The following is a 17,047-nucleotide window of genomic DNA, read 5'->3' as shown; positions in this document are numbered from 1 at the left end:
GCTGGTGGCGTGCAGCCAATTTCTCCTTCATTTTTACTGTCAAAGCTTAAATGAACAAGCTCAAGTTAGAAGCTGATTGGCTACTATGCATAACTGCAACAGGTTCTGTGTGCACCAGTTTTAGTAAATCTCCCCCATTGTGTGTGCTTGTGTAACTTGCTATGATATATCCCTGTACCAATACAGCAAGATGGATTTAAGGCAATTTGTTCACATACAGGAACCGGACATGCTGTGGAGCATTGCTGGGGGCAATCCAATACACTTCCACCATAGACTTCTTCCGCTTGTTTGTCTGACTTACTGCAGAATCCTAAACGGAAAAAAAAGAAACAGGGTATGCAGAGGTTACAGCTTACTAATTGCTGACAGGTCTCATTTACACACATGCACAAATGCACCAATGGCAGTTTTTAGCAAATATTTACTTTCCACAGTAATGTCAGCATATCTCTAATTATTTTCCACAGCTAGCTCAAGGAGCATTTTCTCTTACAACAAAACAGAGATAGTACTCCCAAAATAGGTTTCTTCTCATTAGGTATCAAAAGATTATTTATTACGCTTCACCAGACACACCTCAGACCCACCAGGGAGAACCACCAAAATCCCCTTGGAGCCTCAGCCCCAGATCAGTAACCAGGCTGTGGCACACAAGTTATGGGAAAAGGCTGGCCGGGTGAAAGTGGGAACTCCATATGTACACCTCATCTATCTTCTAAACCCCCAGAGACCACAAAAACACTGGAGGAAGTTCTGCCTGCTGTGCACTCCCCAGGGTCAGGGTGTCTAAGGAGACATATCTTCTATCATACCACATGAATGCACCTCAGCTGGAAGTGTTTAGCAAAGAGAATCGCTCATAGCTTCTCGCAGTGGAAAGGACCAATAGGGTCCCAAGAACCTGACACCAGGGAACCCACCATGGCCTTTTTCCGCATTTGATTCTTGAATTATAATTCCATTCAGAAAATGGATGAAATTTGTTTGATTCTTGGGAGAAATATTTATTTGATTCTTGGGAGAAATATTTATAAGTAGTCCCCTTGAATGTGCAAAGAGCGAGACTTAGGCTGGGCCATACATTATACAATTTTCTTAAAATTTTCTTTAGATTTACCTTCAACTATGTAGTACACAGGCCTGCCTTATAGGATACAATTGAAAGTGTTGTTTAGTTTTGACCTCATATTATATGGTTTTTGGTAAAACAGAAAATTGTACAGGAGAATTGAACATGAATGGCCAGCCTAAAGCCCCGTACACACGCGTCGATAATTGGCCGTGAATTTTCGGCCAACGTCCGATCGGCCGGTTTTCGGCTTGTTAGTATGATGCTTCCGACCACCGACTCCGACTTTTCGGCCGAAAAAAATCTGGTGTGCAGACTATAAAATTTTTGTTGGCCGTCAACACAACGGACAATTTTCCGTCAGTCAGTACAGATTTCGGCAGACAAAAATCTGATGAGCAAGACTGGGCATGCTCAGAAAAGAAAAAACACACGGAAAGTAAACCAGCACATGACATCACTTCTGAAGTAGATTTTTGTTGGCCGAGAAAATTTGTGTGCAGTCTAGGCACATTCCAACCAACAAAACACCACTCTGGACAAAAGTCGGACGATCGAGGGGCAAGGGAGGGAAAAGGTGGAGGCTGAAATATTTGTATATACTGACCATTGGTTGGAGCTGCTAATCAACATACATTTCCAAAACTCCTGTTCGACTGAAGTCCTTCGTTAGATCGACTTCCGTTGTGCAGGAATAGCCATAGATGAATCAAAATTCAGCTACTGACTTGGCTAAGATTTTGATCAATCTAGGACCAGCTTACATTAAATCTTTTTTTTTTTTTTTGGCCAGCAGGTCCAAAACACACATACACAAAGAAAAAAAAAAAAAAAAAAAAAGCTGTTGATCAGCGTATTCTGACCGCAAAGTTGTCCCACTCTCAGATTCCTCCATACCCTTTGCCCTGATTTTTAACTTTTTTTTTTTTTGGTGTGTGTGTGTTTTGGACCTGCTGGCCCAAAAAAAAAAAAAAAGTTAAAAATAGGGGCAAAGTGTATGGAGGAATCTGAGAGTGGGACACTGCCAGAATACGCTGATCAACTACTGCATCCACTGATTGACAAAGTTTTTCACCATTCCAGGTTAGCAGAAGTCAGTTGTTAAGAGTGGGAATGGCCATTTATAGATCAAAGTTTGACCAGTACCTGAAACAAATTAATGCAGCCACAAGGATTGTCAAGCTGCAATACATGCATTTTTGTTGGGGTTTAATACCGCTTTATTGGAGATTTGGCAGTGAAGCGCAAAAAGGGTGCAAAATCAGGTTGGGGGAAGAGTTTACATTTTTTTTTCTTTAAATATGGGTTTTTGTGGTGTGTTTAAAGAATATCAGAGGTAACAACAAACCAAAGAAGTTTTAGTGAAAAGTAGAACAAGAGAAGCCTTGGAGGCGTGTGTCAAAACACAACCGGTGTTCCAACAGCGAGGTGCCGCCAGCGAATTAATGCATTTTCCTGCATGGCAAGCAAGCTGTAATTTTACTCTTACTTGGAATCCTGTTTGTGATTACTGAAGATAAAGTGGATGTTGATTCCTCAGCTACAGTTTCTTCCTTGTCACAGATCATTGATCAGTCATACAAGTCAAACATTTATATCCAAAAAATCTGTTACATGCAAGTCTTGGCTTTTATTTGAGACATTCTGGCAGAACAAGGTTGAGCCAAACTCATTTTTTGCTAGACAGGTATTATCTGCATATAATTTCAGGTACTTATAACTCCGAGTCCACTAATCATTATGGCATCCAGTATTTTAAAGCTAGACTTCCACTTTAACCACTTTCACTTTTACCCCCTTCCTCCCCAGGCTAATTTTCAGCTTTCTGTGCGGTCATAATTTGAGTGACAATTGCGTGGTCATGCAACACTATACTCAAATGAAATTTTTAGCATTTCTATTTAGACAGATAGAGCATTCTTTTGGTGGTATTTAACCACTTTCCCACTGCTCACATTGCTGCTACTGCAGCAATGTGGCTCGTTATCGTCCAGCGACGTAGACCTACGTCACTGGACTCCTCCCCCTGTAGGCGCGCTCCCGCTGTTTTCAGTCACAGCGGGAGCCGGGCCAGAGGAGGAGCGGCGGCGATCGCCGCCGCTCTTCACCGAACGTCGGGGAATCGAGTGAGGAGATCCGCCCGCTTGTGTAAACAGAGCGGGCAGATCTCCTAAGTGACAGGCAGGGACAGATAGCATGGTTCAGCATAGCTGAACATCCAATCTGTCCCTTACTCACTCAGTCACCTCCCCCCCCCACACGTTAGTAAGCACCAGGCATACATTAACCCCTCCCTCTCCAATAAAATTAACCCCTTCCCTGCCAGTGTCATTTTTACAGTAACAGTGCATATATATAGCACTGATTACTGTAGTAATGTCACTAATACCCCCAAAAGTGTCAAAAATGTCAGTCAAGGGTCCGATCTGTCCGCCGCAATGTCCGGTCCCGCAAAAAAAAAAAAAAAAAAAAAAAAAAAAAAAAAAACCCCAAATCGCAGATCGCCGCCATTAAGCGTTAAAAAAAAAAAAAAAAACACCAAAAATGCAAAAAAATGACAGAAATCTTTCCCTTAGTTACTAAACGCAATAACTTTTGCGCAAACCAATCAAAATACGCGTATCGTGATTTTTTTTACCAAACATAGGTAGCAGAAAACAAATTGGCCAAAAATTTTAAAAAAAAAATTAGATTTTTACATTTTTTTGGGGGGGAATTTCATATAAAAAAAATGTTAAAAATATTGTTATTTTTTCAAATAAACGCTCTTTTTTTGTTTATAGCGCAAAAAGTAACAATCGCACAGGTGATCAAATACCACCAAAAGAAAGCTCTGTTTGTGGGAAAAAAAAAGGACGTAAATTTTGTTTGGGTACGGCATCGCACGACCGCGCAATTGTCAGTTAAATTCGCACAGCGCCGAATCGCAAAAAGTGGCCTGGACGTAAGACAGCAAAATCCTCCGGTTGTAAAGTGGTTGATCACCACTGTGTTTTTTATTTTTTGCTAAACAAAAGTAAAAAAAAATAAAAATTCTTAGTTTCTGTTAAAAAATGTCATAAAGAAGTATGTTTTCGCCTTCACTGATGTGCGCTGATGAGGCAGCACCAATGGGCACTGATAAGAAGCAATGATGGGCACTGATGGGGCTGCACTGATAATCCAGGCACTCTCAGGCTCCAGCGCTGTCCCGGCTGCAGGTCTTCTCCTTTCACTTCTTAGGGCTTGTTCTCCCTTGACTAAATTTCTAACGCTTAACAAACACTCCTGTAGCGTTAGTGTGGGCATTAGACTCGCTTTAAAGAGCGTTAGACAGGCGTTTTACAAGTTTTATTCAGGAGTTAAAAATGCTACCCAAAAGCCCAATGGGCAGTTCTGAAACGTTTGTGGAGCAGTTTTAACACTCGTCAAATGCCTATTCCATTAGTTATTAAGCAAATCTTAACGCCCCACAACTGCCTGCCAGAGAATTTGCGAAACGTTACCATAGACCTAATGGGAGGCGTTGAAAAGGCTTCAAAATGCCCCCTGACATGAGCATCATGTTTTGATAGTGTGAACAGCACTGTGTGCTGTCTATTGTATCTTGTGCATAGGCATTTTTTGGGGTGTGTTTTTAAGGCCTCTTAAACGCCTGCTTTTAATGCCAATGTGAACTCATCCTTTAGCCTCGTACACACACATCGATAGTTGGCCGGGAATTTTCGGCCAACGTCTGATTGGCCGATTTTCGGCTCGTTAGTATGATGCTTCCGACAACCGACTCCGACTTTTCGGCCGAAAAAAATCTGGTGTGCAGGCTATAAAATTTTTGTTGGCCGTCAACACAACGGCCGATTTTCCGTCAGTCAGTGCAGATTTCGGCAGACAAAAATCTGATGAGCAAGACTGGGCATGCTCAGAGAAGAAAAAACACACGGAAAGTAAACCAGCACATGACATCACTTCTGAAGTAGATTTTTGTTGGCCGAGAAAATTTGTGTGCAGTCTCGGCACATTCCAACCAACAAAACACAACTTGGACAAAAGTCGGACGATCGGTCGGCCGATAATCATTGCGTGTGTACGAGGCATTAGTCTCAGAGGTGGCTCAGGCAGCAGTGGGAGCTATAGGCTACTGCTGCTGCCAGTCAGTCAAATCTGTCAATTCCTGCTGGATAACTCGGGGATGGGGGGGAGGTGTGGCTGAACTGCACTGTGTCTTTAAATGCATACAGCCCAGCTCACGAGTGTGACCACAGGGGTGGACTTATGGAATAATATTTTTTTCTAACAAATTAAAAAAAATCGGTGTTGCCATCTGTATTTTGTTTTTAAACCAACTTAATACAAGTGCACACAAACCAAAACATCCATAGAACCTTACCTGTACAGTGCCACAAGTAAGAAGCTGGGAGATTCTATCATCAATTAAGGAGAAGGAGCCAACTGCACTGCCTTCCAAATGATCGGCATCCCTTGCTTGGATAAAGAATCCAGCAAACTGTGGACCAGATAATGTGACTGAAACGTAAAGAAACGATTAACTGCAGTGCAGAAGAGTAAATCATTCTTACCCCAGCAGATAGGGTACCAACAATGGTTAACCTGAACAAATCATACTTTGTGTATTAGGCATTAAGGCTTGGTTTCCCCTAGTGCGGCTACGAAGTCGTGCTACTTCTAGCACAACTTTGTAGCGAAAGTAAACTGCGGCTTCGTCCCTCATATATAGAGTAGTGCACAATCTACGTTTGAAGTCGCCGCAATTGAAGCCGCGGCAGTGGAAACGGGCCCCATTGAAAGCAATGGCTTTTGACTTGCTGTGCGACTTGACATGTGTCAAGTCGCACCGCAAGTCGCACTAGTGGAAACCGAGCCATAATGATTGGAGCACAAGATAAATGCATTATACAGAACTAACGTCAGACTTAAAATAGAAACTAAACTCTGTAAGGTACTGTGTACACACACACACACTACGGAAACCATCACACCCTCTGGCAATCCCTTCCTCACCCAACAGGTACTACAGCTCCCCTGTTTGTCAACTTATTAGCTGTAGGGCTGTCCAGTGCAGATCTGGATTATCCCGGTTACACTAGCAGTGCAAAATAGGGAGTTGGTTAAACTTAAACAGATAATCGGTGGTTTTTTTTCCCACATGCCCTTACTTCACCATAATACACAGTAGTGAATTAGGGAGTCAGTGGATCAAACCCCTGAGCACAGCATGGGACCAGGAATCTTCCACTCCTGCAAGTGTTGCATTGCAAAATCTTTAGTGGCAATGGCGGCATTCAAAATATTATGTGCAAATACCACCTCGCCACTATTGTGAAAGTGAAAAAAAAAAAAAAAAAAAAAAAAAAAAAAAAAAACATACATACATACATACATACATACATACATACACACACACACACACAATTATATATCTATATCAAAAGGGGATTGCTGCACATAAAAGTTTTTTCTGTCAAATCCAACCAAGCAGACATAATACAAAAGTCTGTCAGAACATGTCCATAATTACGGTTTCGGCTTGACCGATATGCTCCAATCTGAAGAAGGGCGCTATCTTCTATATGTTCTGATCTGAAGAAGGGCGCAGTCGGTCAAGCCCGAAACCGCAATTATGGACATGTTCTGACAGACTTCTGTATTACATCTGCTTGGTTGGATTTGTCCAATAAAACTTTTATGTGCAGCAAACCCCTTTGACTTTTTCCTTTATATATGGCCTATGGGACGGCCTGATTGCTATGCACTACTTGACGGCTGAGTGTTGTTCACCCTCATTGATTGCATTATATATTAATAAAGGTATTGCCAAAGTATATAATGGGCTTGCGGCTAATCACAAATATCTTCCCACATCTACATGTCTGTATAATTTATATATATATACACACACACACACACACACACACACACATACATATACACACAGGGAGTGCAGAATTATTATGCAAATGAGTATTTTTGAGTATTAATTTTATTATTGAACAACCATGTTCTCAATGAACCCAAAAAACTCATAATATCAAAGCTGACTATTTTTGGAAGTAGTTTTTAGTTTGTTTTTAGTTTTAGCTATTTTAGGGGGATATCTGTGTGTGCAGGCGACTATTACTGTGCTAGTTATTAGGCAACTTAACAAAAATCAAATATACAGTATACCCATTTCAATTTTTTTTTTTTTCCAGTGAAACCAATATAACATCTCAACATTCACAAATATACATTTCTGACATTCAAAAACAAAACAAAAACAAATCAGTGACCAATATAGCCACCTTTCTTTGCAAGGCCACTCAAAAGCCTGCCATCCATGGATTCTGTCAGTGTTTTGATCTGTTCACCATCAACATTGCGTGCAGCAGCAACCACAGCCTCCCAGACACTGTTCAGAGAGGTGTACTGTTTTCCCTCCTTGTAAATCTCACATTTGATGATGGACCACAGGTTCTCAATGGGGTTCAGATCAGGTGAACAAGGAGGCCATGTAATTCGCTTTTCTTCTTTTATACCCTTTCTTGCCAGCCACGCTGTGGAGTACTTGGACGCGTGTGATGGAGCATTGTCCTGCATGAAAATCATGTTTTTCTTGAAGGATGCAGACTTCTTCCTGTACCACTGCTTGAAGAAGGTGTCTTCCAGAAACTGGCAGTAGGACTGGGAGTTGAGCTTGACTCCATCCTCAACCCGAAAAGTCCCCACAAGCTCATCTTTGATGATACCAGCCCAAACCAGTACTCCACCTCCACCTTGCTGGCGTCTGAGTCGGACTGGAGCTCTCTGCCCTTTACCAATCCAGCCACGGGCCCATCAAGACTCACTCTCATTTCATCAGTCCATAAAACCTTTGAAAAATCAGTCTTGAGATATTTCTTGGCCCAGTCTTGACGTTTCAGCTTGTGTGTCTTGTTCAGTGGTGGTCGTCTTTCAGCCTTTCTTACCTTGGCCATGTCTCTGAGTATTGCACACCTTGTGCTTTTGGGCACTCCAGTGATGTGGCATCTTGGCAGCTGCACGCTTGACTTTTCTCAGTTCATGGGCTGTTATTTTGCACCTTGGTTTTTCCACACGCTTCTTGCGACCCTGTTGACTATTTTGAATGAAATGCTTGATTGTTCGATGATCACGCTTCAGAAGCTTTGCAATTTTAAGAGTGCTGCATCCCTCTGCAAGATATCTCACTATTTTTGACTTTTCTGAGCCTGTCAAGTCCCTCTTTTGACCCATTTTGCCCAAGGAAAGGAAGTTGCCTAATAATTATGCACACCTGATATAGGGTTTTGATGTCATTAGACCACACCCCTTCTCATTACAGAGATGCACATCACCTAATATGCTTAATTGGTAGTAGGCTTTCGAGCCTATACAGCTTGGAGTAAGACAACATGCATAAAGAGGATGATGTGGTCAAAATACTCATTTGCCTAATAATTCTGCACTCCCTGTATATGTATGTATGAACAGACATGCAGATTACAGGGATAACACTCTTCCAAGAAGCTGGGACCCTCTGATCACCTGTGTACCAACCGCCATAGTATCTCCCTCTAACACCAGACTGAATGGAAGCGATTTGCTGTCACACATGTGGCCACACAATGTTTTCTGGTAGTGGCATTCAGCCCAGAGCAGAGGCAGAAATAATAACCCTGATCATAGAACAAAAACAGTCAGCATTAATAATCATAAATTCGGTTTACTAATACAGTATTGGTGTCAGTGGCTGCAAGAATAACCCCCAAATCTTCACTAGTGACAGTGGCACCAAGAATAACAGAATCCCCCCCCCCCCCCCCCCCCCATTACTGGCAGTAGCAATAAAACCCCATCACTGGCAGAATAATGGACTTTTTAGGATTCGGTTACTTACCTGCATACACGCTTCAACCCCTATTATTTCACATTGAAATTGTACAACAACTTGTATGAGCTGTCAATTCTTTCGTCCAAACCTGGCCTTTTGAGTAACATTTAATCAACAAAATAACTGAGGATGGGAAGACGAGAGAAGATAATGACACACGGGACCTGAAGGTCTGTATCTGGGGTGGGTGGGGGAGATTAAAGACCAATTTAGGCTTGTAGGCAAAACACAGGAATTGCCTTGCAAAGCAGTAGTATGATCTTATACCTCGTGCATTATCAAGATAAACTTATCTCTCTGCTTCCAGAATTTCATTCAATTTTTTTAATACATTTGTGGTTCAATGGAAGTTGATCCAGTTTTCAAAGGAGAGGCATTATCCCCTCTGAGAAATTGCATGTATGGGTGTGGGGGGGGCGCACTCAGAATCTGGTGCACCTGGGCATGATAGCCAATCAGCTTCTAACTTCAGTTTGTTTAAAGGGGTTGTAAAGTCAGATTTTTTTTTAACCATAATGCATGCTGTGTGTAGCAGCCTCCCCAGCACCCCCTAATACTTACCTGAGCCCCATCTCTATCCAGCAATGTCCACAAATCCCTCAAGCCGTCCATGACTCTCCCTCGTTATTGGCTGAGACTAAAGCTAGATACACACTATACAACTTTCTTTAAATTTTTCCCTTTAGACTTACCAAAACCATATAATATGAGGTCAAACCTAACACTTTCAATTTGTTTTCAATCAGTCAGGCCCCAGCACTACATAGTTGAAGGTAAATCTAAAGGAAATCAAACGTTGTATAGTGTGTATCCAGCTTTAGCAGCGGCACCATTGGCTCCCCCCGGCTGTCAAAATCAGTTAGTCAATCAGGAGAGAGAGGGGGCGGTGCCGAACTGCTCCATGTCTAAATGGACACACAGAGCTGCAGCTCGGCTTGGGTGCCCCCATAGCAAGCTGCTTGCTGTGGGGGCACTCGACAGGAGGGAGGGGCCAGGAGCAGCGAAGAGGGACCTGAGAAGAGGAGGATCCAGGCCATCCTGTGCAAAACAAACTGCACAGAGGAGGCAATTATAAAATGTTTGTTATAATAAAATAAAAAAAAAAAAACACACACACACACACACAACAAAAACACGAGACTTTACAATTACTTTAACCCCTAGGTGCCGACAGTATGCAAATATGGCGAGTGGGCCTTGCCAATGAGTGGCTGCATATTTGCGTACCGATTATCAGACACAGCTGTGCTGAGAGCATGCTGCCAGCACAGTTACTGGCGGCTAACAGAAAGCTCCCATTCGCTTCTTGCGATCAGGAGCTTTCCGATCATGTAAATCGCCCTGACAGCCAATCACAGTGGTAACAAGATCATAAACCCTGCCTCCTGGCATCTGAAACCTCTTAAAGGACTGTGAGGCAACAGTGCAAAGGGGTTAATTAAGGGTTAATTAAGCAAAAGAAAAAAAAAAAAAAAAACCTGGAAGCTGATTTTGCGCTCTCCAGTTTTAGTAAATCACCATTACGTTTTTCATTGCTTTATTGAGAGAGGGGCAAGATGAAAAGAAACTGTCCAAGGCTTGTCAGATAAATGATGACATGTTGTGTCTCCTATGGGATGATGCATAGAGTCCAAATTCCGGCTGATTTTGCGACATTCCCACCATATGTGGAGGAACCTGCCATGAGTTACATAGGTTTTCATACATCTATATTAAAAAGTTCTATTCTGTTTTCTGGTAAAAACATCACTACAAACCAGACTTGTATAAAGTACTCGAAATTTCTACTTGAGTAAAAGTACAAGTGCTCGATCAAAAAGTGACTTGAGTAGAAGTGGAAGTGCTCGCAGAAAAAGTTACTTAAGTAGAAGTACTAAAGTATTCAACATTTTTTTTACTTAAGTATTGCAAGTAGTTTTTTCAAAAAATTTGCTACTTAAGTACTAAAAAGTAAAAAGTACCAGTAGTTTTGAAAAAAAAATTTCTACTCAAGTACTGAAAGTAGAAGTACAAGTACTGTGTTATGTAGTTATTTAAGAAAGAAGTCAAAAGTTTGAACATCATATTGTTTTTTTATTATTTCAAATGATTTATTCAAATGATTAACCTGTGTTTGTTAGTAGTTTCTTGATGCACTTTAAGCGCTGTAGCACCATTTATTTGTTTGTTTCATATTTTCTTTTTATTGGAAAGATTTGGTATAGCAGCTTTTATTATACACAGCCTTTATTTTCGTATGCGCTGATTTACAAATGACATTATACACATTTTTTTGAGCTTTATGCAACCTGCCATCTACTGTTCTGGCAGTGGTAATTTTTTTAAAAGTAACGAGTAACTATGCAGCACAAAAAAAAAAAATACTTGAGTAGAAGTATCAAAATCATCGAAAAAATGTAGTGAAGTAAAAGTAGAAGTAGGAGAAAAAAATTCTACTCTAGGAAAGTACAGATACTGCATTTCGGTACTTAAGTACAGTACTTAAGTAGTTCTACTTCGTTACTATACATCTCTGCTACAAACACATATACCAATTACCTTTAATCCGATCTCCAGGTTTAAATGTGGTTTTATCCACAGTTATACTATGAATGATCCCTGTTTGTGGTTGATGATCATGCTGGGGCCTCATTGAGTCGCAGGCTCGCGTTACTTTTCCATCTGGGTAGCTGTCCACCGGTGCAGTAACGTATGTCAGAAGACAAAGGACAAGGGCAGCAGCCACTGGAGTCATCTATGCAATAAAAGACACAATAAGTCTAGTAATTCAACTTTTTAGATTGCATCAAAAGGACTAATAATATGAATAAGTGTGGTAAAGAATTGCTTCATTGTGGCTTTAAGGTAAAGACTGAATGCATGACTGCTATATAACAGAGGTACTCAGTCAGAAGAAGGTGTGTACCCCCAGGGGTACTACAAATGCTTTTCTCCTTGTCAAATAAAATGCAGGTTACTAGCATGAGTGTTTAATAAACAAACACATTTTATGCAAGTAAGCCTAATTTTTTTTCTTTGTGGTTATTATAAAACTTTATAAAACCATAGATAATCATTGGAAGATGCAAAATAAAAAAAATGCAGCTCTACACTAGAGCTACACGATTAATCATTAAAAAAATTACGATCTCATGATCTTAACTGCATGTCTTGGATTCTTACAGAGCTGTTCTCTGCTCACTCACAGCTGTCAAAAAATAAAAAAATAAAAAGCCCAGGCAAGTGTTTATCAACATTGTTAAGGATGCTATGTAACTATAAACACATTGTTTTACAATGTATCGTTTTGTTCTTTTAGATCAAAGGAATGATATTCTGTCTGTGAGGGCAGTTTAACCTCTTAAAGACTAAGCCTTTTTCTGACACTTGTTTGAGCGCCGGTTCACACTACCGCGACGCTACTTCCAGGGGCGACCTCCGAGATCGCGGTGCGAGCAGCGCGCTGCGACCTAGGAGCGGCCGCCACGGACTTCATAACATTGAAGTCTATGGCGGTCGCCTCCTGGTCACCCCAAAGAAGCTCCAGACCCTTTTTCTAAGTCGGAGCGACTTGTGTCGCTCCTATTAGAATGGGTCCGCAGCTTCCCTATGGGAGGCGACCTGTGAGGCGACCAGGTCGCCTCACAGGTCGCCTTAGTGTGAACGGGGGCTAAGGCTACATTCACACCCGAGCATAGCGTTTTCGCGCGTTTTTTACCGTGATTTTACCGCGATTTACAGGCGTTTTTAGATTGAATAGAAACCAATGGAAAACGCCTGTAATCTGCCCAAAAAGAAGCTCATGTACTTTTTTGAGCGTTGGGCGTTTTGCTTACAGCGTCAAAACGCTCAGATGTGAACAGGGGCCATTGAAATGAATAGGATTTGTCTTGTTGGGCGTTTTGAGAGCTGATCCTAGAGCAGAAAAACTCCCAAAAAATGCCTAGATGTGAATGGAGCCTAAAAGTTAAAATCATTATTTGTTGCTAAAAAAACTACTTAGAACCCCCAAACACACACATTATATATATATATATATACATATACATACATATATTTATTTTTTTGCAGAGATTGTAGAGAATAAAATGGCGATCGTTGCAATCTTTTATGTCACACTATTTGTGCAGAAGTCTTTCAGTTTTTTTGAAGAAAAAAAAACGCTTTAATTTTTGAAAAAACTAAACAGCAAAGTTAGCCCAATTTTTTTGTATATAATGTAAAAGATGATGTTACGCTGAGAATCGTGATCTTTATTCTAAGCAAAAAAATGTGATTCTCATTTTATCCAGAATCATGCAGCTCTAAACTTCACCCATTAAAGTGAACCTACGACTGCCAACAAATATCCAACGACTGCATGACAGCGCAGGTCAACAGGTTGGCAATTGTTTAAAAAGCGGATAGTGTGCACATGACATGTGTCAGTAAGATGCATGCCATAGGGCCTCTTGATGACATTGGCAGTGTGAAAAAAAAAAATTAAATCATGATTGCTGATAGTGCATTTTTATGCATTTTTGCATGCATTATGAAAGGTGTGAATCTAGCCTCACAGATAACAACATCCCCCCCCCCCAAACACTGTACAGCCACCATGTATTTCAGACAATCATTGATTCTGACAGGGCTGCAAACAGTGTGTCACCTGTGCATCCCGGGCACTGGCATATACTTGTGTGCATGATACCAGTGCCTAGGTTTCTGATCCGCCCTATCTTATCCTGTTTCTTGTGCTTTACTAGTGGCCCTTAAGTGTCATTGAAAGCCACTTAAAGTGTGAAAAAAAAGTCACAGAAAAAAAAATGAAAAAGAAAAAGGTGAACTAAAACACCCTTCACCCTGCCCACCCCCCTGGTCCCTCCTGTACTTACCTCCAGGGATGCGGAGCTGTCAGTGCCCACACAGCTGGTCCAGAGTCCTGAGGATTTAAACCCCCTTCTCTTCTCTGTGCAGCACTTCAGGGACCGATCACAGCGATTTCCCATGCAAGTGCTGAGCAATCAGAATCACTCTGATCTGTCCCAGAAGCGCTGCACAGAGAATAGCCGAGATTTCAAATCCCAGAATGCTGGGCAGCTCAGCCTTCTAGGAGGCAAGTTCAATGAGAACCAGAGGGGTGGGAGGGTGTTAATTCACCTTTTCTGAAAGATGAACACTTCAACCAATAGAATTCTATTTCTATTGAGGTAAGTGCATACAACTACTCTATTTCTATATTGCATTCATTTCAAAGGAGAACTTCAGCCTTTCCTTCAGGCTTGACCAGTTAGTACAGGCTCTTCTCCTGTACTAACATAGATTACTCTGCACAGCCAATCACAATTAGAAGCTGCAGCAAGGCAGCTGTAGCCCTCATCATATCCTGGCTGTAGGACATCCACAATCATCAATCTCTTTCCTCCCCATGTTTACTGTCCCTGACCAAGTCCTTTCATTCATTATTTATTTTAATCACTGAAGCTCAGCATCACATCTGGACAGAGCAATTCATATGTATTCATCATCTTATCCTGTACCATTGATCACAGCAAGTATAGAAGGGTGTGCAGTAAATGGTGGTGCATGTACAGGTTTTGAACCAGAGAGAGAGCTTACTCCTGGGATGCTGGGAGTGAGTGTCCAACATACAGAGCGTCCTAGCAACCAGGCTGGATGGGAGAATAACTAGATGGGAGTTTTGTGGCCAAGTTTAGTGAGGCATGATCAGAGCCACACAGATTTTCTATGTTTAAATTGCCTCAGCAGCTCCCCTACTATGGACCTCTTCCACCTCCAGGACCCATAGCTACACTGTGGGATGCTATGGCTATTTTATACCACCATGTATATGAAGCAGATGGAACCAGGTGACCCACACCCAAAGGAATTGGGGGACCCACACATGGGCGATCCGCAGAATCAGGTGACACACACACACACACACACAGGGATCATTGGAATTGGGGGACCCAAAAAATCAAATGACCCACACCCGGAGGATCCTCACAATTGGGGGACCCATAGAATCAGGTAATGTACACCCAGGAGATCCTCAGAATCAGGGGATCCCAATTCCCAAACCAAGGGCTCTCTTTAGAATCAGCAGAATCAGAGAACCCACACCTGGGAGATCCTAAGAATTGGGGGGAGGGCACCCACACCCAGGAGGTCCTCAGAATCAAGGGGATCCACAGAATCAGGGGGAGCTACAGAACCAGGTGACCTACACCTGGGGATCTTTATGGGGGGACCCACAGAAATAGGTGACCTACACGGGGGGGGGGGGGATTCTCAGAATCGGGGGACCCACAGAACTAGATGACCTACACCTGGGGATCCTCAGAATCAGGGGGACCCAAAGAATCAGATGACCCACACCTGAAGGATCCTCGCAATTGGGGGACCCACAGAATCAGATTCTGATCCCAAGAGATCCTCAACGAGTAATCCACAGAATCAGAGGACCCACACCTGGGAGATCCTCAGAACTGGGGGAACCCACAACCGGGTAATCCACCAGAATCAGAGGACCCACACCTCGGAAATCCTCAGAATTGGGAGAACTCACACCAAGGGGGTCCAAAGAATCAGGGGGAGCCCACACCCGGGTTATCCACAGAATCGGGGGGGGGGGGGGACCCAAACCTGGGTGATCCACAGAATCAGAGAAGGGGGGGAACCAAAACCCTGGTGATCCACAGAATCAGGGAGACCCACAGAACCAGATGACCTACACCCCGAGATTCTCAGATTTAGGGGACCCACAGAATGGGGGGAACCTACACCTGGGTGATCCACAGAATCAAATGAATTACAGCTGGGGGGGGGGGGGTCTACAGAGTCAGGTGACCTACACCTCAGGATCCTTAGAGCTAGGAGACTCACACCTGGGGATCCTTTGGTGAACCCACACCCAGGGGACCTCAAAAACCAGGAGACACAGGGAAGAAATGATGCTTGTATTTATTACAGTATAACTCGGAAACACTGTTGTGGACTTCTGAGAGTGCTGTAGGTGTATAGAGTCAGCACCATGCCAGTCCTGACCATACTGCTCCGTATACACACAATGTATACAGACATAAGGAAGTAACACTCAATGCCAGGAACTCCAGTCCCACCTACAAGACAATGAGCTCCTTCTATCAGGTAATATAGGGAGACACAGCGCGGACTGCTCTATAGAAATCTTATGTATGTACTGACCTTCCCACACAGGAGTCTCCACCGGGGACACACCGACCGACCGACCACACTCCACTTCCACCAACACACCCGGCAGCCAGGACACCAAACCTCAGGAGGCGTGTCTGCCGCAGCCTTTCTCTGATCATTGGGTGCATTCTGTGGTGGGCGTGTCTTCTAGGCAGCCTTTGTCTACTACAGATCCGTGCGGCGTGCCTGTCAATGTCAGCGCTATGTGTGTAATGATTCAGTGTTCTGTAACCTGTTAGGCTGCATTCACTCACTATTACATCCCACTAGGATAGGGATCCTTATTATTTAACCACTTAAGGACCAAGCCTATTTCTGACACCTGTTGCTTACCAGTTAAAATCAGTATTTTTTGCTAGAAAATTACTTAGAACCCCCAAACATCTATATATATATATATATTTTTAGCAAAGACCCTGGAGAATAAAATGGTGGTCGTTGCAATATTTGTTGTCCCGCAGTATTTGCGCAGTGGTCTCTCAAAAGCATTTTTTTTGGGGAAAAAAATGAATTTCAATGCATTAAAAAAAAAAAAAATCTAAACAGTAAAGTTTAGCCAAATTTGTTTTTTGTATATTGTGAAAGATGATGTCACGCCGAGTACATAGATACCTAACATGTTACGGTTTAAAATTGCGCACACTTGTGGAAAGGCGACAAACTACAGTACTTAAAAATCTCCATAGGCGACACTTTAAACAATTTTTAACGGTTACCAGTTTAGAGTTACAGAGGAGGTCTTTTTCTAGAATTATTGCTCTTGCCCTGACAATCGCGGCGATACCTCACATGTGTGATTTGAACACCGTTTTCATTTGTGGGCACGACTTATATATGCGTTTTGGGGGTTTTTTTTGTGTGTGAGCTCCCAGGGACGGGGGCGCTTTAAAACTTTTACATTTTTTTCCTATTTATTTTATTTTTTTTTTTATTTT

The 17,047-nt window shown here is 42.3% G+C and overlaps 1 protein-coding gene across 1 annotated transcript in view; it reads right to left on the bottom strand.

Annotated features, from left to right (window-relative positions):
• Positions 1-16,171, bottom strand: part of FRRS1 (ferric chelate reductase 1) — a 50,660-nt gene extending 34,489 nt beyond the window's left edge. The window contains exons 1-4 of the mRNA XM_082266133.1: positions 16,104-16,171; positions 11,475-11,670; positions 5,439-5,575; positions 219-313 (exon numbers count right to left, since the gene is read on the bottom strand). Of these exons, the coding sequence (XP_082122259.1) occupies positions 219-313; positions 5,439-5,575; positions 11,475-11,670 (428 nt within the window). The 5' untranslated portion in view covers positions 16,104-16,171. The remainder of the gene's footprint in view (positions 1-218; positions 314-5,438; positions 5,576-11,474; positions 11,671-16,103) is intronic.
• Between the last annotated feature and the right edge of the window lie 876 nt (positions 16,172-17,047).

This window comes from Pelophylax lessonae (assembly GCF_965119305.1).
Source record: "Pelophylax lessonae genome assembly, chromosome: 8".
Lineage (NCBI taxonomy): Eukaryota > Metazoa > Chordata > Amphibia > Anura > Ranidae > Pelophylax > Pelophylax lessonae.
This window is presented reverse-complemented; position numbering and strand designations above follow the sequence as displayed.